We start from the raw sequence: 22,516 nt of genomic DNA, 5'->3' as shown, positions 1-22,516 counted from the left end.
GTCCCGACCTCAGAGACCCAAGGTTCGCCTCTGAGTACAAGGATACGCGGAAACCGCGACAGGGACTTGGGGTAGAAGACCACCACCCCCCACCCCCCACGACACGCACGGTAGAGGAGGGGTAAAGACCTGAAGTGGGGGACGCGTTGCAGGAATGAATTTAAACCGAGCTCGAGGGAGCCGGCGTCGCTCGTGTGAGTCTCCGTGGTGCCTGTGCCCGGGCCGTTGGCTCGTGGAGCGCAGGCTGCACCCCGGAACCGGCGCCCCGGCCCCGTGGGAGGTCCCCGACGTGACCGGCCTCTCCCTGGAGCAAATCCCGTCACTACACCCTCGCTGGCTTGGTACTGTACTGGGTCCCAGCGCAGGCCCGTCCTGACTGGCCTGTTGGGGTGCTTGCTTTTCACGCCCGGTCCCCGGCGCCCACGGCTGCCCCGCCCTCGGCAAATACCTGAAGGACTAACTCACCGATGACGTCACTGCTTGGGCTCTACCTGCCCCGCTCAAGTGCTGCCCTCGGCTTGCTGGCTCTTTAGTAGAGAACGGTTCATGCCTCCCCCTCCCGAGGCGGCGTTGGTTACGGCCCCAGAGCTGCCCGTCTGCCCTCACTTCTGAGGGAGCTTGGCCTTGCCGACTTCCAGAAAGCTGGGTGCGCGGTGCACCGCACCCTGGGCCGGGTCTGGCTGTGAGGGGCGGTGAGGGTGCGCGTGCCCGTGTAACACTGAGCCCTCGGCCACCGTCTCCCCGGCCTGTGCCTTTCAACTCATCTCTAAGGCCCCTTGCTGTGGCCTGGCTGGGTGGTGTGGCCACATCCGCTCTGGTCCGTGGCTGCCCTCTGGGACAGGGCACCCTGGCCACCGGTCTTCTAGAAGAATGCTGTCCGCAGGCAACACAAGTGCGCCCCGTCCACACGCCTGCTACGGCTTCCCCGTGTTCTTTGTTCTCCTTTTAAATCCTACTAGAGCCTTCTCTCCACAAACCCTGACGTGTTTCTTTCTGAAGTTGGACTTTAAATGCAGACTCTCTGGGTGACATGAACTGTTCGCAGGCAACCCCGCTGTGGGGTCGAGCAGAGCCTTTTCTGCCGCTTTGTTCCCCAGCCCAGCCCAGCCCAGGACCCAGGGAGCGCACAGCCCACCTCGCCCCTGCTCACAGAACGTGCTCGCGCAGCTTCAGCCCGACCCACGTTTCCATCTATGCCCTTTCCCTGCAGACTCCACTCCGCCTCTCCCCAGCCACCCCTCCTTGCAAATGCAGCACCCCCACCTGCCTCACTCATTTGCATATTTTCTGCCTCTGTGTGGCCAGGTCAAAAAATGGTCCTGTTTGGGGTGCCTGGGTGGCTCAGTCAAATGGTTAATCATCCGACTTGGGCTCTGGTCATGATCTGACAGTTCGTGTGTTCGAGCCCCACTCGATCCCCTGACAGGGATCCTCGGTCCCTCTCTCTGTCCCTCCCTGCTCTCTCTCAGAAATAAACATGAAAAAACAGTGGTCCTGTTCCTTGTGCCTCTGAAAGCATCTGTTTTTACCCAGAGAGGGAAGAGCCCCTTTCCCGCCTGCAGCTGGGGGCATTTTAGAGCCGTGTCCTGTGTTCCAGAGAAGCCACCAGTACCTGCTGCTGGGGAGCCAGGGCCTGGCTGCAGTCTCTGCCCTGGGGGAGCCGGATGGACACCCGCCCCGTCCAGGCAGCCCGCGGCCCAGGGGCTGAACCACTTTCTCGAGTATTTTTCCCGGCCGTTCACTTCCCAGTTCTGTGCACTTCATTTCTCCAGGCCTTATTTTCCCATCCGGACAGAAAGGATGCCGAATGACGGACCCAGTGGCCCTTTCGCGCCAACCGGGCTGGCTGCACGGTCACCGTGTGGGAGCCGGCATGATGCGGGGGCTGCCTCTTCAAGGGAAGCTAGTTCTATTATTAAGGCTTTTTGCTTGTTTTTCGATTTTGGTTTTGAGTAGGACCCAAGTGATAGGAAAGGTAAATAATTTACCAGGAGTGGTACAGAGCTGCGATTTGAACTTTGGCAGCTGGACCTCGAAGTCCAGGCCGGTTAATGCTCCTGTGACCCGCCCAGCGAAGGAGCACAGAAGCCACCAGGTTTGCTGTCTGTGGGACCAAGCAGCAGTCGGATCTGGGAGGCCAGCGGGCACTCACACGTCACGTGAGCTGCGGGCAGCCACCAATTTGCTCAGGAGGAAGGTGGCCTCACCGGTCCTCCGCAGAACGTCGTGGAACGTGGTGGGCCTTCCCCCCCAAGACTCGGGCCATCGATGGGCAGCCTCTGGGTCAGCAAAGTGACCCAAACTCTGCCTCAACCCCCGGCTCCGGCAATGGCCTTCCCTGGAACCAGGCCATCGGCAGCTGCAAAGCGGGCCGGAGTTCACGGCAAGGTCGCCGCACACCAGGCGGGCCCCAGGGCCCCTGACGACACCAGGCCTGTGTAGGCAGGGGTCAGAGCCCCAGCTTCCCTGCACCACATGCCTGGCTCTCCGCCATGGGCCCCACAGAGGGAAGGGGCTGTAGAAGCCAGAGAAAGGAAGAGGTAGAGGCAGGAAGGCCATCCCTGCTGAACGAAGGTGAGCCAACAGCATCTCCAGCTGGACTGGGGACGCGTGGCCTGGGGAGATGGGTGGGGAGGCCGCAGGGGTCAGACTGCCAGGCCGCCCCCCCACCCCTCCCCGGAGCTCCGGGGACACAGGGGTCCCAGAGCTCGTGCCGTCTGACTTGGTCGTCCTCCATCTGCCCGGGATCCCGCAAGTCATGAGAACCTTCTCTGCCCACGGGCAGGTGTCTCTGTGTCACAGGAACCATGTTTCCATGGCAAATAGACTTGAAGAATTCCCAAAGGACAGACAGTGTCACCAACAGCAGAGAGTGGAGCCTCTGGCTGCCTCGTGTTTGAAAGCGTTAGAAATAAAGACAACATTGACATTTGGGGTTGTAATGTGACGGAACTGCAGTCTTTTAAAGGCAAGAGCCACTTCTCTCGGCTCCATGTAATATTCAGTGTTTTGTTCACTTGTCTGATTGGATTAAAATATTTAGCTCCCTTTAAAATCTTGATTGTGAATTTCTATCGCAAACTGTACTGACTCAGGAAGCAGCAAGCGGAGCAAGGGTATCTGCAGCACCAGAAAATCCTATTTATTTTTCTTCCACGAGCCTTACTCCGACACGGTTCGCTCCTGGACAAAGTGAACTGCTGACGGAATAGCGGGTCTGGTTTCGGTGAAGCCTTATGTGCTTTTCAACGTTAATCACACACGGGGCCTTCAGTGAACCAAACAACACAAAACACCCCAAAAAACAGAAAAACAAAACGCAAGTTAAAGTAGGCAATTTGAGTTGCTTGGGGAAGTTTTGCCTGAGGGTCGAGAGGCCCTGATGTCAGAAACACAGCACCGGGGGCTCGTGTCACTCTTGAAAACCACTCAGGCAGCAGGGAGTTAATGACATTTTAGCTGCATATGTTCAAGTGTATTTAAAAAAATATGCAAGTCACTTTGGTTGACAGTGTCTCGTACACAGTTTTGAAAGAATCAGGGCAAACTTTAACAGAGTCAGTTTTTATTTGAAAAATATTTTCTGGGAATGTATCAGTGTTTATTTTTGAGACTGACAATTCGGGTGAAAATCAGGATAAAAACAAAAAAACAACAATTTGGTTGAAATCAAATTGTTTGTTTTCATCTATTTAGAATTCTTTCCAACAAATCTTGGTTCAGGAGGAGGCTTTTTTAATTTATTTTATTCAGTGTATTTGCTGTTCTATCCAGGCACCATCTGTCCTACAGGTAGCTAACTCCAGGGAGGCACCCACGTGAGCCGGGCGCAGCCCCCAGGACTCGGGAAGGACCCCGGCCATCCCGCGCGCACCTCCCGGTGCCGTCCTGGGCGCCCCTCGGGCACCCCTCCTCAGCCGGACCCCAGCCTGGCGACCCTGGGTCAGGCTGACATTTCTGAGGCCGCCCCGCCCTTGCGTCAGGGCACAGACGAGCCTGGCCTGCCCGTCGTCTCGGTTCGGCTCTCTTGCTTGGGGTCCTTTGGTGGAATGGGATAATGTCCGTGGCTTTGAACTTAATCGCGTAAGGCTGCTGGAGCCCCGCACAAGTTTGAATCAAATGAGAAAGTCCGTTCACTGCCGAAAATGCGCAAAAGTCACAGGACCAACTGATTCAACACTGGTCAGTCAGTCTCAGGCTGCTTCCTGCACACAAGCCCTTCAACTGCAGGGATGGAAAGGGAGCTCCTCCCTGGACGCAGCACTGAGGACGGGGCCCTACAGGTGGCGGCCAAGGCGGCGGGGACCAGAAAACACAAATCTGCCGGACCCCGAGCTGTTGCCCAGTGAGTTCATAAACACTCCCCTGGCGTGTAAAACCCAAGACAAGACGCTGATCCCCTCACCAGCTGGTGCCTCCCTCCCTGGCCAGAGGTTAGAAGCCCGGGCTCTGGGTGGCAGACCACTGCTCCCAGCTGCCCGCCCCGGGGCCCGGCCTCCTCGCCTGGACACCAGCCCCACACCACCGCTACCACGGTCTCCCTTGCCCCAGAAGAGGCGGGAGGGCGGGTGCCCAGCCCTGTAACAAGCCACTGGTGGCACCTGGGGACACTCAGGGCCCTGTCTGCAGTCAGGCTGGGTGAGGGTCTTCAGGCTCTGTTTCTCCACAGGGACCAGCACAGCCCTTTTAAGACATTTTAGTAAAAGCCTTTTGTTGGGAGGAGCACTGGGTGTTATATGGAAACCAATTTGACAATAAATTATATTTTAAAAAAAAAAGCCCTTTGCTAGGGGCGCCTGGGGGCTCAATCGGTTAAGCGTCCGACTTCAGCTCAGGTCATGATCTCGATGTTCGTGAATTCGAGCCCCACACTGGGCTCTGTGCTGACAGCTCAGAGCCTGGCGCCTGCTTTGGATTCTGTCTCCCCCTCTCGCTGCCCCTCCCCTGCTTATAACCAATCTCTCTCTCTCTCTCTCAAGCCATTTTCTAGAATCCCCCACCTGCAGAGTGAGGTAGGAGAATAATAAAGCCATCGTTTTTAGTCACACTAAGATCAAGGCAGATTAGCGGTCAGCACCCCGTGCCGGGCCTGAACCCCGCACCCCACAGCAGACCGGCTCCCTGCACCGTAGCAGCGTTTGAGGGGAGGACGGGAATCCTTGCGGTTAGAAATGTCACTGCAGCCTGGTTACGACTGTGACCAGCTCCCTTTGCCAGGCGCTGTCCACGTTCCAGAACTGAAGCAGAAGTGACGTAGGACACTAGAGCCTTCTAAACAGGCCTAGCTGTTTCCTGTCAGAGGCCACAGGCCAACCCAAGCCCTGTCCCCTGCTCCAGGGCCCAGCGCTCGTACCTGGGAGCAGATCAGAGGGATGGGACTCAGCTTGGGGGCAGCTGGCCAGGCCAGGAAGTCTCCGTTCTCTTCGGGGTTCTGGGTGGACAAAGACTTTCAGAATGTGACATACAAAATTAAGTCATTATGCTTAATTCATCCAGGCTGAGAAAACGGAAGCCTTTGGCGAACCATCCCTAACCCAGAGATGATCCAGTCTCCCTCCAGGAAGACAGGGACTGTGGCCGATCTCTCCGGGACCCTTGGCAGGCGGTGTCGTCTGACGTCCCCGCTGGGGGCACACGGTCTTGTTCACTTCCAGGCTTGGAGGCGAAACTCACAATTCCAGCTTATTCTGTGGCTGAAGTAGGTCTAATGGCACCCGTGGGTAGAGAGAGCAGGCCTTTGGCTTAGATAGTCAGCAGAGAGCTTGCAAACCTGGACCCCTGCCTCTTCTTTGAACACTAGGATTTGCTCCTGAAAGCCAGTGCTCCCTCCATGAAATTCCTTTTGTCACGTTCATATTAAAATAACTCCAAATGCACTCTGTGAATCTGAAAGGCCCCTTTAGAGAGGAGCCAGATGGCTGCTATCAGATAACTCAGGATGGTCAAATCATCTCCGCTGCTTCAGGCAAGAGAAGAAAGGCCTGCTCGGTTTTCTGAGGACTTTTTGAGGTTTGGGTTTGTTTGGTTTTTTTAACGCATTTTATGAAAATTTTGCAATCCATTTGGTAATTATCAGGTTTTTCAAGCCCTGGAAGAGGCTTCTGAGCAGTGATGGTCCATGTTAAGATCTGAGTGGCCGCAAGGTAGGCAGATGGGGAGTTAAAAGGGAAACCCTCCCGGTAACGATCCAGTCCAGAACCCCGAGGCTGCCACGTGCTGGTACAGAAGCCCTCCCAGCTCTGCGTCCTAAAGTGGCCGCTTGGCTTCTGGAGCCAAAGGATTCACTCCTGCCGGGGGTCCCTGTTCCTCACTGGTGTGCCGGTGGCCCCAACCCTTGGCTGGTGCCACACAGGGTCTCCCGCGGGACCCACCCCGGCAGGTCGCGGCCCCCTCGGCCCCCACGGGGGCAGCAGGAAGCGCCAGCCCGTCTGAGAGGTGCAGGGGAGGGCACCACGGGCCGCCCCATGGCCTCTGTCATCCCTGGGCTTCTCCTGGACCTTCTCCATTCCTGGGAAGGGAGGGGAGGGGAGGGGGAAGGCCCTGACATTTCTTGGACCTACTGGGTGCAAGAGATTCTTGCTGAGCCTCACCACACACGCCACCGGCGCAGTCTGCTCTCTCCGCCTCCGATCACGGCAGAGGGTCCCTCAGAATTACTCCAAGAGATGCTTAACACGCAGATCCCTGGGCCCTGCGCCTCGGGCTGNACATTTCTTGGACCTACTGGGTGCAAGAGATTCTTGCTGAGCCTCACCACACACGCCACCGGCGCAGTCTGGAACCCTGCTCTCTCCGCCTCTGATCACTGCAGAGGGTCCCTCAGAATTACTCCAAGAGATGCTTAACACACAGATCCCTGGGCCCTGCGCCTCGGGCTATGTGAACGCGGCCCCAGGACCCGCACTCCTCATGCTTTTCTGTGTGCAAGCCTGCCGGACTGTGGTCTGTGGGGTGACAGCGTCAGTGGCACCAGGGGCCCAGTGGACGCCGGTCCCCAACCCCGGGCCTTGGAGGTGTTCACTTGCTACCTGGAGAAATGAGCCCTTAGCGAGGGCTGCCTGCGCTGGGTGGGAAAATTCACCCAGAGGAGAGCGGCTCCCGTTGCCTGTCGGGCTCAGGGTTACTCTGGAAGCATTATGAGAGTTTCCCATCCTTTTCTTCTCCACAGACGGTGTTCCCGTGACTCACCCTGAGCACTGCTGTGCTCCCGGGCCTCACGGGCACCTGGCTGCAATCTGAATCCAAGGCCGAGACCAGGGCCAGCCCACGGGCCACCCCGTCATCCTAACAAATTGCTTCATGGGGCAAAAAGAACAGCTTGTCTGACGGAAGAGAAGCAATCTAGGAGCGCAGGGTCGCCTATCTCACTCCAAATTCACCCGGATGTTCTCTTTCCCCAGAGCTAACCTCACCCGGGAAGTCCTGGGCTGTGGGGTCAGCATGAGGCAGGACACTGCACTACTTGCTAGCTGGACAGGCTTGTTTGAGCCTCAGTTTCCCTCTCTGCGAAAGGGAGACAACAATCAGTCTTGCAGGCTCGTTCAAGGGCACCTTCTGTATCGCAGCCCAGCCGGCCGCCTGCGAGCACTCGGTCAGGAGGTAGCAGACCTGGGGCAGGCCTCCGGCATTCCGCTCACAGTGCCCCCCTCCCAGGGGCGGGCCGCATCTCTCTCCTCACCGGATTCCGAGCGTCTGCATCCTCCGGGGAAGCCCAAAGCCGCCTCCTCCAGGAAGCCTGCCCACACCCTCCCCACCCTTCCACCACCCGCGCCCGTCCGCAGCGGCATCTGTGGCCTGCGGGTCTGTTCTCCCGCACAGACTCAACCCCCGAAGGGGGCAGGCCCACGGCCCACATACCTGTGTCCCCCAGTGTGCCCAGCACAGTCTTCAGGAACTCCCCAGCCGGGTTACTGGTTAAGACGCAGCTCTGAAGGAAGGAAGGAGATAGAGCCCCGGATGCAGACCCGCGCGCTCTGGGGGCGGTGGGGGGGCGGGGGATCAGGCCTCCTGCCCCCGGCCGGCTCCCCCCGTACCTGCGCTCTCGGGCGCCCCATCTCGTCCTGCAGGTTCTGCCTCTCCCGCAGAAGCTGCACCAGCTGCTGGGCGGTGGCCTGGCTGTGCTTGTCCAGCTGCTTCAGCCTGCAGAGACACGGACGGCAGAGTCAGGGCGGGGCCCAGGGACGGGGGGGGGGTGTCAGGGAGGGAGGCGACCGCGGCCCTCCGGCGTCTGCGTTTCCGGGAAGCCCCAGCCGGAAGTGCGGGACCCCGGGCTGCGCGGCCGGGGCTGGCAGCTGGCACTGGGCTCGGCGGGGGGGGCATCGTATCAAACGTGAACGGGGATCCAGGGCCCTCGCAACCGAGCTGTCCCTCAGGAAAGCCCCAGACCAGTTGGACAGGCGGAGGAAAACTGCACGCTTAACCTCACCAGCGTCAAAGATGGGGGGCCTCAAGGCCCCATGTTCACCGGAGACGGCGCTGGCACCGCCCCGGCTGGGCGAGGGGGCGAGGGGCCGCGGAAACGCTCAACTAAGGCTTTTCCAGTATTAATCACTCAGTCAATCACGAGCGCCGGCATCGCTGACCAGCTGTCTTCAAAGATCCTAAATTTGTCATTCTGCTGATGGGCCCTCCTCCCCAGACTTGCTAATTCACTCCAACCATTATCCGCATTTGTCCACAGACGGCTTCCTACAGCCAGCAGCACGCGCGCCCCTGGGAACGTGGGCCTTGGACTGAATTTAGAGCTGCACAACTACCCACAACCGTTCTGGAAAGAAGCTGCATGTGTCATGCGCCCTTCCTCGCGGGCCTCTCCCGCCAGAAGCGGCAACGGTGAAACGGACTTGTACTTTCACAGGAAGGGGATTTTCAAAGCTCGCGATGCATGCGTTCCAAACTCCGGGCTGCTCGCCCAACGGCGAGTCGGTGACCTCGCCGTGCCCGGCGTCGGGGCGCCCTCTGGCTGGGCCTCCCTGCGGGCCGGGGGGCTCGGAGCACAAGTAAGGGGTGGGCGCGCGCCCTCACTACCAGCTGACACAGGCGCACCCCCGCTACCCTAAAGGCTTTCTGGGTTTACTCGCGCCCTCCCTCCCGGAAGCCTGTGCCACGTGCGGCCCGGGGCGTTTCCGAGACCGCACCTACTGCCCGCCCTTCTCAACCTCCGAGGGAGTCTGTGTATCCTTGCCAGTCCCCACCCCGGTTCCCTCCTCCTCGTACGCCGCGGGCTACTTTCCACACCTGCAAGTTCAAGGTCCCGAGGAGCCGGGAGCCGGAAGCCGGGAACCGGAGCGGGCGGGAAACCGAGCGTCCGTGGCGGGCGCCCGGGCAGCAGGGCGCATGCTCACACAGCCCGCCCCGCCCCCTGCGCTGGAGGCCGCCGTGTGGCCCCGCCCACAGGCCCATGCTCCGCCCACTAGCCTCCAGCCGTCTGCCAGTTCTGGAGAAAGAGAGCAAGGAAAGGGCCAAAGGCTTAGTTCTTCCCTCCTGCGCCTGTAGCTGTTCAGGGCCGGGGTCAGCTGCTCTGGCCCAGGTCGGCCTCCCAGGCCCCCGGATCCGAACACGAGGATCTTCCGTCCAAGTGTGGGTGCTTTCCTGCTCCTGTACTGTATACACGACAGTAATGCCTCCGGCCCCTGCTACCCTTCCTCCAATCCTGGTGAAGCCAGGGCACTGCAGCGTTGGGAAGCCCACTCCGTCCCCACTGTCACTGCCACAGTCGCACGGAGACAGTGTCTCCTGAGAGAAGCCTCAGAACCACCCCAGTGGCGTCGATCAAACAGGAGTGTCCCTGCATTGCCTCCCGGACCAGGAGCAGCTGGGCGGGGCCAGGGCATTCTTTAATTTTTTTTTTTTTAATGTTTTTTATTTCTAGGAGAGAGAGAGAGAGACAGCGTGAGCAGAGGAGGGTCAGAGAGAGAGGGAGTCACCGACTGAAACAGGCTCCAGGCTCTGAGCCGGCAGTCAGCACAGAGCCCGACGCGGGGCCCGAGCCCACGAACCGCGGGATCATGACCTAAGCGAAAGTCGGACGCTTAACCGACTAAGCCACCCAGGGGCCCCGGGGCCAGGGCATTCTAGGGCGCGACAGAAGCCGGCCAGCAGGCTGGAGGCGGGGGCGGGGGGTAGGAGCCGGGAAGGGGCATTCTGCCCAGGCTGAGCCTCCAACAGATGCAGGCAGCCACCACTCATTTGAGCAGCTTTTCTGCTGTCCAGCACCGGAGTGGGTCCCGTAGAAGATGCAGAGACGGGGGGGAGCAGGCTTTTTTCCTCGAGAAGCACACAATCTAATGCTTGGATATTTGAATCAGACAGGCAAAAAGCATCATCATTAGCAGCTGAGCTGTCTGACCCCTCGGTGGCTTTCCCCCTCCAATCAAGTCCTGGGTATGGAGACGGTCAAAGGCTAAAAGCTAGCGAGGTAGTAACCCACTGGCTTCATGCTTGCTGGAAACAAATGTAACAGAAACATGTGATAAGTAGATGACACCATTAAGGCTTAAAGGCAACAAAGGCGCCAGGAGTGGCCTTTCTCCATGTGGTCCCTTGCCCTGTGCTTTGATCAAATGGGAAAACAGTCCTATGGACTGATGGCTTCAGTATGTGTTTCTGGGCTCCCAGAAAGAGGTGGCTGCCTGATCCAGAGCTATGGGCTGAGCCAGACCCTGCTCTCAGAGCACAAAATGCCAGCCATGCGCCGGCCACACTGGGTTACAGCCTAGACCCTCTGGAGTCCCCCGGAGCTCCAGCTCTGTTGGCCTGTTTTGCAAACCATAGGCTTCGGATCCCTGCGGCAATTACATGAGAGTGCCCAGGCCCCACCCGGCCTGGCTGAATCAAGTCCCTGGGCGTGAGCTGGGCATCAGGGCAGGAAACTGCTGCCTGGATTGTGCGGCAGAAGCACCACGGATCTGAGGAGTCAGGGCCTCGGGAGGGCCCTGCCTTCCCTCAGCGAGGCCAAAGGCCCCACTGGCTTTGCCTGAACACTCCAGGCAGTCAATCCTGGGGTGCTTTTCTCCCTTTAAAAGATACGTTGTTTGGGGTCAGCCTCTACTCCGGCACTCCATGAGCAGCAACAACAAAGTCCATCACAAGCTCAGAAAAGGTAAAAACAACAATAACAGCAAACCTAAACCCACATTTGTTAAAAGACAGACAGAAAGAAAGGTAAAAGAAAGAAAGAAACCTAGGATTTAGACCAAAGGGATTTTGTTAAGGAAACATATTTCAGTAGCAGCTCTCTCAAGGCCTATTATGAATATTGGGAAGACACTGCTTTTATAATTAAAAGGTTATTTGGGGGGACAGCCTTCCCCAAACACTGTGCAACCCCCTGCCTATATTCTGTTCATGGGTATTTCATTGCCGTCACCTAGAAGAACCATCTTGGGGTGTCCAAGGACACAGAAGTTGTCTAGTATTTTCCATGCTGATAACTGCTCTCATTTTTGTATTTCTAAGTGCACGTGTTCAGCCACCACCACCAACAATGGCTTATCCGGAGCCCTGTGCTTATTCTTCCACAGTGATTATCTAACCCCCATTTTACAGATGAGACACTGAAGCTAAGATGTTCAATCAACGTGCACAAAGCCATACAGGAAGTGGTCAAACTTGGAGGCACATCTAGGCAGGGCCCAGGTGTCTTTTGTTTTTTAAGTGTATTTATTTTGAGAGAGAGAGGGGGAAAAAAAAAATCACAAGCAGGCGCCATGCTGTCAGGGCAGAGCCCAATGTGGGGCTCAATCCCATGGACCATGGGATCATGACCTGAGCCGAAATCAAGAGTCAGACACTGAACCGCCTGAGCCCCCCAGCGCCCCAGGGTCCTGGTGTTCTTTAACTATTGTTAACGGATGGTCGATTCATTGAGTGATTTCCACAAGCCAATCAACCCTTGGCAAGCAAGATACTGGGAATATCAAGAATTACAACGGGTCCCTGCCTTCAGGGGGCCTCCCGGCCAATTCTGGAGAGAACAGCTGGAAATGAAAAGGTGCTGCCCTGGGAGCAGGACAGCGAGTGGGCACCCAGCAAGTGCGGGGCCGAGGGGGCTTGTGCCCACCAAGGAAACAGATCATCATCTACTGAGCGCCGGCTATGGGCCAGGTGCTGCGCTAAGTGCCTACAATCCCTCGGGTGGAAACTCGTTATCTGTGCTTTAAGGAGGAGGAAACGCAGGTACAAAAGGATACACAGCTGGCTGGGGCCACTCAGCCAGCACGTCAGGACGTGAAAAGAAGAATGGGGGTTGTCTGGGAGGGGCAGGGGGCTCCCCCCACCCCCATGAGAAGGGAGGCTGCAAAGGCCATGCTGTCTGGGAACAGTGAGCTGGGCAGTGTGGCTCACAGCCTGCAGGCCACTCACAGGGCTGGCCCCGGCCAAGCTCTGCGGCCAAACTAACAGATACGAACCTGGTCGTCTGGGCAGTGGCGGTGTCCTTCACTGGGAGAGAGGATGGGAGGAGGGACAGGCCTGCAGTGGGGGCTCTAGAACCAGGGGGAGGCACCTGGGAGACGCCCCCCTCCCCCCCCCGCCAGCAGTTGAGGCCTGGGGTCTGGGACAGCTCTGGCTGATCTCTGGCTGGATTTCAGGCCAAACCTGCTGAGAGGCAAGGCCATGAACTCGGGGCAAGATCCACCCAGGGAAGCCTGCAGAGATTTTCAAGTTGGTTAAAAATACAGGTACTGGGGGGCGCCTGGGTGGCTTAGTCGGTTGAGCGTCCGACTTTCGCTTAGGTCATGATCTCGCGGTTCGTGGGTTCGAGCCCCGCGTTGGGCTCTGTGCTGACTGCCAGCTCAGAGCCTGGAGCCGGTTTCAGTCTGTGACTCCCTCTCTCTCTGACCCTCCCCTGCTCACGCTCTCTCTCTCCTAGAAATAAATAAAACATTAAAAAAAAAATTTTAAATACAGGTACTGGGTGGCTCTGTCGGTTAAGCATCTGACTCTTGATTTTGGCTCAGGTCACAAGCTCCTGGTTTGTGGGTTCAAGCCCTACGTAGGGCTCCGCACCAACATCACACAGCCTGCTTGGGATTCTCTCTCCCTCCCCAGCCCCTCAAACTAAATAAATAAACCTTAAAAAAAATACAGGTATCCAAGCCCCCCACAAGCTTCCTGGCTGAGCACGTCTGCCAGTGAGAGAGCAGTGCAGGGCCTTGATGACCAGCCGCACTTTGTGGGCCAGCAGGCACGGAGACAGAAGATGGGCAGGACAGGAGAACCTGGGGTTTAGGGGGCAAGGGGGCCTTCCCGGAGGAAGAGGGGGCCTTGGCTGTGGAATGGGCCGTGGATGTGCCCGCCCACGGCCACCTGCCCCGTCGGCAGGGAGGGTGGTGGAAGCCTGATCATAGGGAAGGCAGAGGGGAGACTATTCTGGAGAGGGGCTTCGCGGAGGGCAAGGGCCCAGAGGGTTGCAGAGGTTGGAANGGGCTGGAGCCTGGGGCAGGGAGGCCGCAGGAGAGGCAGGGGTTCCTCCAGGCCAGAGAGCTGGGCCTCCAAGGCGGGAAGGCACCCTCCACAGAGGCTGGGACCCTCCTCCCCGGGGCAAGAAGGCAGACAGGTGAGCAGGGGACGCACCTGTCCAGCAGCCTTCATGCTTGGCCCCAGTCAGAGAGCCTGTTTGTTGAGAAAAGCAGCCAGGTGACAGCGTGCTTCCTGGGGGGCTGGCATGGACGATGAGGCACTGGCCAGGGGCGGGCTGCCAAGGGCCAGTCAGGGGGAGCGCCTTCTGACGGAGACCCGGGCACCCTGACTTACCCTTTGGTCTTCTCGCCCCTTCCTGGCCCTGCAGGGGCTCCTGATCTCCAGCCACCCAGACACCCGGCTGCCCTTCCTCTTATGTTCTTGGCCCTGGAGGTCTCTAGGGCCTGGACAGGACCCCTCGGATCTTCACAGGGCTGAGCGTTCTCAATGCCCGCGTCTCAGCTTCACGGTCATTCGGAGAGGCTGCGATTTCTCCCTCTGCCTGGCTCCCCTGTTTGGGGGCTTCCTGCACAAGGCAGAGGTAACCGGAGGAGGGAGAGGGGGTGGGGGGGCCTTACCAGGCCTGCTTCGGAGCCTGCCTCCAGCCGGCCTGCGAGAAGGAGCCCCCGACAGCCTGCAAACCACACGCAGGCTCCCCACTCGGACGGAGAGGCGAAGCCTCAGATTCCGGAGCCCAGCCCCTAACTTGCACCGTCTTACCCAGTGCCTGCACCTCCTCTCTGGACGCGGCAGCTATTCCGTCCCTCCCAGGTGCCCCCCGGGCACTGGGCTGTTATGGTACCCAGCGAGCCTCCCGGTGAGGCAGCCGGTGCCCACCTGCCCCTGAGGGCAGAGAGGAAGGCCCCTCCCAGCCACTCTGCGCCCCAGGCTGGGCTCTCCATCCTGATCGCAGGGGCCCGTTTCCTTAAGGCCCTGCTGGTGCCCAGCCACCAGCACTGGGCAGAAGCGGGGCCTGCTGGGGAGAAGAGCGGCTGCACTTCTGTGGCAGAGGCCTCAGCACGTGCACCGGCTCCAGGTGCAAACGCACAGGTGGGTGGGGCCGCAGTTACCATGGGAACCAGCGGGCCTGGGTTTGTGAAGCCCAGGATGCAGATCTGATCCAAGGGGGCTGCACCCCCTCTACTGATCCAACAGCGATCCCCTCCGCCACACCCCGAAGGCGTGATCAGAACCAACCTTTTTTTTTTTCTAAATATGCAAGACTTCAGGATAAGATGGAGCAAGTGGTAAAATACAAAACAACTTTATAGAGCTGAGTGGGCCGGGGGAAGAGATCTTATGCAAAACAGAAGCCGTGCAAGCTGCCAGCTCTGGTCCTGTGCTTCAGACACTCGTTTGCCATGAATACTGTGAAAGCGAGTGAATACATATATTTAAATTTTTTTATGTTGTATGTGATACATACAAAATATATGCAGTGTATAAATACACGATGAGGTATAATAACCAAATGAACACTTGTGAACCTGGTACCAACACGATGGGGCTGCTTCCCATGTGGTTTTCTCCAGGCCGCCCCCCTTCCTCCTCCAGAGGAGCCAATAGCCCTAGAAATACACGTGTTCTTGATTAGAGGTGTGAGTTCCACTCAGTAGCTTCACCCAGGAGCTTCCTACCGACTACGGTGGGGTGTTTTCCCCCCTTTCTGTTTTTGTGTTGTTTTGCCGTTGGTTTGGGGGGCGTGTGGGTAAATGTCTTTTAACCTAAAATGTTTTCAGACTGGAACCCCTTCCTTTGGCCACGGGCTACAGCAAAGTTTTGCCCTCCCCTTTCTAGAGAAGGGTTCTCAAATGCTCGGACCCACAATTTCACTGGGACAGGGGCTTCCTCATGGAAATGAAGAACACTTTTCAACCAACATATGGATGTAAAAGGTGCAAATACTAGACTGTAAAGTACGCAATCACTCCCGGTGAGCGGTCCCTCTCACAAGAGCTAACGGTAGGTGTTAACTCTCATCTGCATTGTCTGGGGGGTAAGAAAAGCGAGGCACAGAAGTCAGCCATCTGCCTGAGCTCAGGCTGCCGGCCAGGATGACCAGGTCACAGTGTGTGTGTATGTGTGTGTCTCTCTCATCGGTGGCCCACCTCTGGTCACCTGGCTCCCAGGCCTCCTCGCCACCTCCTCTCTCGCCTTTTCTGTCCACAGGGCTCAGACTCCCGGCTCTGAAGACTGGCTCCTGAACTATCTGGTCTTTCTGCAGCTGGTCACACCGGTCCCCGCCGTGGTCCCATCCGCGGTTGTGGCTTGTCTACCCCTGTCACTGAACTCGGGTTCCCTGAGGACAGGAGTGGGGTCTTGTTCAGCTCTCCATCTCCAGCACTCAGCAAGGTGCTTGCTGTATAGACTGTGCTGGGTGAATACATCAGAATGAACAAACGACTTACCAATGGACACTATTTACACCAAAGAGACCTGTAATTCCTTATCTGTAGTATAAGCAAGGCTTCAGCTGTAATAACTTTGAAAGGGCATAAAATATACATTAGATAATTTGAAGTATGCTACCAAAATTTGCCACTAACTTAAAAGATTCTAGAATAGATGAGTGCCGGCTGCACTTGGATGCGGAGACGCAGCTTCAAAATCCAACCACAAACTCCCTATTCCGCTCGGGCAAAAGGCTTGATCTCAGACTCAGGTTCTCCATTTCTAAAACTGACCTCCTGAATAGCAACTCTGCGAGGGGGAGGGCAGCAGTGTAGTTTTCCTAAGCCCTCTGGGTGATTCTGGTGCATTCTCGACTGTAAGAACCACTCTCATGCGATCATTCACAATACTCCTCACACATCCAACATGAGCTCTCGTGGAGAAAAAGTTCTTCCCCTGGCTCCAGCTCTGATCATCGAAGCAGCCCACTGTCCAAACGAAAAGCATCATGGTCTACTCCCAGCCCTGGACATCAGGCATAAGATCAGCAAAGCAACGTGGTCACACTGAGTGTCAGTTTCCTCACACGTGAAATCGGGGGTCAGCAAACTTCACACCCCCAGGCCACACCCCGCCCTGTCCCACTGCCTGTTTTTGTACAATCTGCAAGTTAAGGATGCCTTTTATATTTTTGAACGATGAATAAAAAAGAAAAAGAATACTTTGTGATGTGAGCGGTCCATGACATTCACTTTCAGTCCCTGAAATACACTTTGAAACACAGCTACGCTCTTCCTTCACGTTATCGCCCGTGACCGCTTTGCCCTGTAACAGCCGAGTCGAGGAGCCGCCACGGAGCCTGAAGTGTTGACGGCTTGACCCGTCAGAGAGAAAGTTTGCCAGGCATGGGGCTTGCAGGATGACAGGTCTCCTCCAGCTCCACCCACCCATGGTGCTGTGACCCACACAATCTCACTGCATTCCCGCCCTCAGACCCTGCGGTCCGCTCTAGTCCTGATAATGCGGTTGCCCAAGCTGAAGTCTGAAAACCCAATTACCCTAATAACTTGCTCTAGGGAGTCAATTTCAGCGACTAAGCCATATTAATGAAAAGTTGAACACTTTTCCCCAGTGCTTGAAAACCGCTTGCCATAGTTTATGTCATCCTATCTCATTAACTTCTGTGGTCGCACGGAGTCAGCGAGAATAAGCCACGTTTAGGCATCTGGAACCTATTCCAGCCGGTTATCCTCACTTAGAACAGGAAGGCCGCTTCAAGGGCTGCTTTGCCATTTAAATTTCCTTTGCCCAAATCCAGCCTGTTCGGCGGGGATTGTAATTGAGTAATTCATTCTAAAGAGCAAGCCATTCTGGGGAGAGTTCGCTTTTCCAGCAAAGGAAATGTACGTTCCTGCACCACCCCTTTAATTTTTCTTTCTTTCAAACTTCCAATCAGCCGAAGCAGGGGTGGGGGTGGAGAGCTGCTAAGGGGCAGCGACTGAGGAAAGACCCTGCTCTTCTCTGCAAAAGGATCACCTGATGAGGTCATGTGAGCGCTGAGGGGCCCCTCAGAGGTCATCCAGTCCAGCCCATGAGGGCGAATCTGAGGTTGATGGTCACACAACTTGTGTGTAGTAAATCTAAGACCGAAACCCGTGTCTCTTGACTCCAAAGCCAGTGCTCTTAGAAGCATTTCAGAATCCTTTGGAAAAAGACCTCACTTCTATTTCATACTTTAAAAAAAAAAAAAGAGAGAGATTTTATGCAAGGACCTTGAGAAAGGTGACCCCCTGGGGGACCCAGTGGGGGCGCAGCAGAGTCATTTTCTAAGGGGGGAGCCCCTAGGCCAGTACTCCTCCACCTGGCTCAAGGGAAACAGCCAGCTCTGGCTCTGCTTTTGCTCCTTTTTAAACTTTGCTCCTTTTGGGGTGCCTGGGGGGCTTAGTCGGTTGAGCATCTGACTTCGGCTCAGGTCATGATCTCGTGGTTCATGGGTTCGAGCCCCATGTCGGGCTATGTGCTGACAGCTCAGAGCCTGGAGCCTGCTTTGGATTCTGTGTCTCCCTCTCTCTCTGACCCTCCCCCCACTCATGCTCTGTCTCAAAAATAAATAAACTAGTAAAAAAAGAAAAATTTTAAACTTTGCTCCTTTTTAAACTGCCACTCCGCTGCCAACTGACAGTTCTGAGAAGGACAATAAAAACATGGCACCGATTGCCCTAAAAGGTGCAAAGCCCCATTTCTGTTATCTTGTCCCCGACCAGTGTGCGGACTCCCCGGTCTGCACGCCACACCGAGTCTGGACTGGTGCTGGCCGGGAGGAGGCAGACGCGGGAGGCCCGGGGCTCCAGAGGCGCATCTGGGGAGCTCGCTGGGGGCTGGCTCCCCAGGCCTCTGCACCCCCGGGGCCTTGGGCCGTGTCACCTGGCACTCTCACAGACCAGCTGCTTAAGACAGGCTGGAAATGAGCCTCAGCTTCAGCACAGAACACCGGGAACATCTGCTGCATCACTGCCTTGTCATCCGAGAGAGCAAGCGCCTTGTGACACGGGCCGAGCTCCTGAGCCCCTGAGGGCCTGGCAGCGGGAGAGGAGCCTGCAGCCAGGGAACAGGAGGGGCAGAGCCGAGGTGTCCGGAACCTTAAACTCTAAAGAACCCAGGAGACCGCATGCCTCAGTCGCGGTCACCTGTAGCTCAGTCTTTTCAAAGCAGAAGCAGTCATGGGGGGCACAGGTGGACCGTGCGGTAGGGACCAGCACGGAGGAATGAAGCCGCTCGGATCTCACGGTTTCTGCAGAGTAGAGTCCAGGCCACCACACCTGGCTTGAGGCTGCTGAGCAGCACGGGCAGAACCCCGCCTCCATGCCTCTCCTCCCACCCCTACCTAAACCTCCACTGAACCATCCTCTTTTTAAAAAGTATTTACTTTAGGGGGTGTGCCTGGGTGGCTCTGTTGGGTAAGCATCCGACTCTTGATTGTGGCTCAGGTCAAGATCTCACGGTTAGTGGGTTTGAGCCCCGAGTCGGGCTCTGTGTGCTGACAGCTCAGAGCCTGGAGCCTGCTTCAGATTCCGTGTCTCCCTCTCTTTCTGCCCCTCCCCCCCACAATAAACACTGAAAAAAAATTTTTTTCAACAAAAAATAAAAACCAAATCAAAACTATTTGGAAATATCAGTTACAAAAAGTTGTAAGAACAGTACAAAGAATACCCACATACCCTTTATCCAAATTTACCTCTTATTTAAACCCATTTATTATTCTCCCTTTCTCGCCGCCCCCTGCGCGTACCCATGCGCACAAACACACACAAACATACATATGTATATGTATATTTTTTTTACTGTTTTCGGAGCCATCTCACAGTAAGTTGTGTGCACCCAGTCTTCAGTGTGTACATCCCGGTGATAATGACACTCCCAAGTACGACAGTGTATTATCAACTACAGTGACGTCGAACAGTAACAGAATACCCTTATCTAACCCACTGAATTCTAATTTTGTCAACTGACCGAAAAAGGTCCCTTTCCCTCCCTACAGAAAAGATCCTCTGCACTTAGACAGCACGTCTGTTTAGTAACCTTTATCTGCAACAACGAAAAGATCAGTTTTATTCTGACGAATACTATCTGCAATGAGCGCAAGGACGGCCTTATAAGCGGGCCTGGAACTGTCCGCAGCGGAGGCTCTGCGGGGGGTGCTGTTAGCAGGGGGAGTCGGGGGCTCCCAGGCCCTCAGGCCTTCCGGGAGGGGCCCTGGACCGGGCCCACACTACAGCCAGCGCTCTGTCTCCTTCGTGGCCGACCGTCCTGGAGGCCGGCAAACTGGCCACAGAGGTGTGACCGGGTCCGAGCGAGCCCCCGGCAGCTCCGCAACCAGATCCAATCCCTGCGGCTCGCGGCCCGGCCCACATCTTAATCAGGTTTTAATGCAAGTGATTTGATAAGTACTCCTGGCCATCCACTACAGAGCTGTCAGTGCTGAAAGCTTTTTATTTAGCTCCTTTTCCGTCTACAGTCTATACCGAGGCAGCCTCCCCGCTGACCCTTGTCAAAGAACCCCATCTGCTGGTTGCCACGGTAACTGAAGGCGACCAATTGAGCTGAACAGAGTGACTCAGAAATAAAATCTGCAGCCAAAGGAATTCTGCTAAGAGTAATAAATCATTTAGTAAAAGGGGGTCCTCCGCACAGGGATGGGCGCGGGGACGCACGGCGGCCGCTCGTGCAGCTCAGCTCGCAGGGCGGACAGGGGCCTGCGCGCCGCGTTTGCAGGGGCCCCGGCGGCACGACCCTCCTGTCCTCGCCCAGGTCCACGCCCGTCGTGGAGGGAGAAGGGCCCGATTAAATCACCACCTTCGGGCCTGGGCTGTGAAATTTTGCATTTTAAAAGTGGCAAGGGAACCAGCCTCGGCTTCCAACGCGCCTTACTCTACTTTGTGGAAGGAGCACAGGGAAACAGGGAGCCGCTGGCTCGGGAAAGCACACCGGGGCGCGTCGGGAAGGCCGCCTCCGCCTCCCCGGCGTCAATCACCCAGAGGTGCTGCTCGCAGAGGCCGAGTTCGCGCCCCAGGCGCGCAGCCCTTGAGAGAGCAGGGGAGACACGGCCGGTGCAGAGGGCAGGCAGGTGTCGCCACGTGACGGGGGAGAGGGGCAGGGTCCCAACAGAGCAAAGCGGGCGACCTTCCTCACTTAGGGGTTCCTGAATGCGAGGGGCCTCCCGGGGGCTGCGAGTGGGGCCCCAGCGGTGGGCTCGGCGCTCGACCCCCACGGCTCCGGTCAGGCCCACGCCTGGTGAGCTCCTGCGGCGGCGACCGGGAACCCCCGTGGGCAGCAGAGCCCAGATTTGGGAAGAACCCCAGGCTTGCCAAGTCCCCCATGCGGCATTCACTGCCTCTAGGCCGCGTCCCGGGTTTGGGATGCAGCAGCCGCCCTGCCNCGGCGGTCGGGGAGAGACAGGGCGAAGGCCTCATTAACTCCGAGCTCAGGTCCCGCCTCGTTCCCCCGGGGAGCAGGGCCGGAAAGTTTGGTTTCCTCGCGATGGGGAAGGGGCGGCGTGGTCGCTCCTGGCATTTCTGACCTTTTAACTCGTTATGTGTAAAGCAAACATTCATCGTTTGTTGATGATCCCGGAGCACTCAGATTTTAAGTAAACAGGGGGAAATCTTGGCTAACAGGCCGAGGCACTATTACGGCCCAAATTCGGTTTCTAGGTTAGTGACTGAGCTGCCCAGGTGACTCAGCTGAAAGTGNGTTACGGTCCAGAAACCCAGCCGGTTTTCATGACCCCTCCTGCAATGAGCCCTGAGAACAGGGCTTTCTGGTTCGTACAAATACTCTAAGCCTGAAGACCCTTCATGGCTCAGTTGTTCATACTTAAGTTCCCTCTGCCTCCTTCCAAAGTTATGCTAGTTTCACCTCTCAACAACACTTCCACTCTTTGTCTGCGCTCTCTCTCAAATTTTCCTCCATCCTTCCACTCCGGATACTCTTGAACTTTTGCACACGCTGCCAGTTTGAGCCTGCACGGAATAATCAGTGTATTAATTCCACTCGGAGAGAGTGAGGTTTTTCAAACACAATCTGCGCAACCTGAACTCTCCTTCAGAAACACTTTGCCTTTAAAAAGAAACTCCCAGCATGAACCTCATAAGAAGCGACATGTAACAGACAGTGCATGTGGCGCTGGGCATGCAGCTCGGAATTAAAAGAGAATTTTTTACTTTGTTTCTTCAGTGCCATGTGCATAATGTACATGTGGACGAAACTGACATCAGACATTTAAAGCAAAAAAAAAAGGGGGGGTGGGGGAGGGGGATGTGATGGTGGCGGGAAAGAAAGAAAATGTGTTGATAAAAACAGTAACTTCTGGTAATCTACATTTTTCAGTTACTGTCTTAATTAAGAATGTTAGGAAATATGTTGCAGTTTAATTGCATTGTTTCAAGAAATTCTAATGCTGACAAATTTGGGACCATGTACATTTGGATGGTAAAAGGGATTAAAGTGGTAATTTCTTCCAATTGGGAGATAACAATCAAAATTATACTTCTCCCCGTGCCCCCCCACCCCTTCCTCAGAGCGTACATTAATTAGGCCTACACTTAAGGTGTTCAGCATGAAATAAGCCCTGGTGGGGGGTGGGGCAAAGGAATGTGTTTTTAACCTGGGTCTATGAAATATGAATAATTTTTTAAATTGTTTTAATGTTTACTTATTTTTGAGAAAGACGGATTGAGAGTGGGAGGGGGAGGGAAAGACAAAGAGGGACACAGAATCCAAAGCAGGCTCCAGGCACAGAGCCCAAAGGGGGATTGAACTCACGTACTGTGAGATCATGACCTGAACAGAAGTCGGGTGCTCAACCGACTGAGCCACTCAGGTGCCTCACAAATAATTTTTCTAATATAAAGAATTCACAAAAATGAAATAGTACCTCATCTGAAATTTCTGGGTGACAGTGGTATCCTTGCAGAAAAGACTTACTTATGAAAGAAATTGGTAATGATCTCCGAATGATTCTCAGATGACCTCGTGTCCGACAGTGAAAATCCTCTGCCTCAGCCATAAGTACATAAAAATGATCACAGTCTGAAGACATGTTCCAATTTCGAGACGCTGTGCTCCCTCCCACTGCAGCCCAGTCCTCTACATTTCATTTCTTGGG

At 56.1% G+C, this 22,516-nt stretch overlaps 1 protein-coding gene across 7 annotated transcripts in view; it reads right to left on the bottom strand.

The window, feature by feature from the left end:
* The window catches only part of SDCCAG8 (SHH signaling and ciliogenesis regulator SDCCAG8), a 250,681-nt gene that overhangs the window by 1,392 nt on the left and 226,773 nt on the right, over positions 1-22,516 (bottom strand). For 4 of the 7 annotated variants that reach the window (XM_077761821.1, XM_077761817.1, XM_077761819.1 and 1 more), the window contains 3 exons: positions 8,034-8,139; positions 7,858-7,927; positions 6,714-7,503 (listed from right to left, as the gene is read on the bottom strand). In XM_077761821.1, the coding sequence (XP_077617947.1) occupies positions 7,466-7,503; positions 7,858-7,927; positions 8,034-8,139 (214 nt within the window). In that variant the 3' untranslated portion in view covers positions 6,714-7,465. Of the gene's footprint in view, positions 1-3,548; positions 5,705-6,713; positions 7,504-7,857; positions 7,928-8,033; positions 8,140-22,516 lie in introns of those variants that run through there. The other 3 variants (XM_077761814.1, XM_077761815.1, XM_077761816.1) reach the window with 3 other exon arrangements.

Source organism: Crocuta crocuta, unplaced genomic scaffold, assembly GCF_008692635.1.
Source record: "Crocuta crocuta isolate KB4526 unplaced genomic scaffold, BGI_CrCroc_1.0 scaffold243, whole genome shotgun sequence".
Taxonomy (NCBI): domain Eukaryota; kingdom Metazoa; phylum Chordata; class Mammalia; order Carnivora; family Hyaenidae; genus Crocuta; species Crocuta crocuta.
Note: the sequence above shows the minus strand (reverse complement) of the source record. Positions and strands in the feature narration are given on the sequence as shown.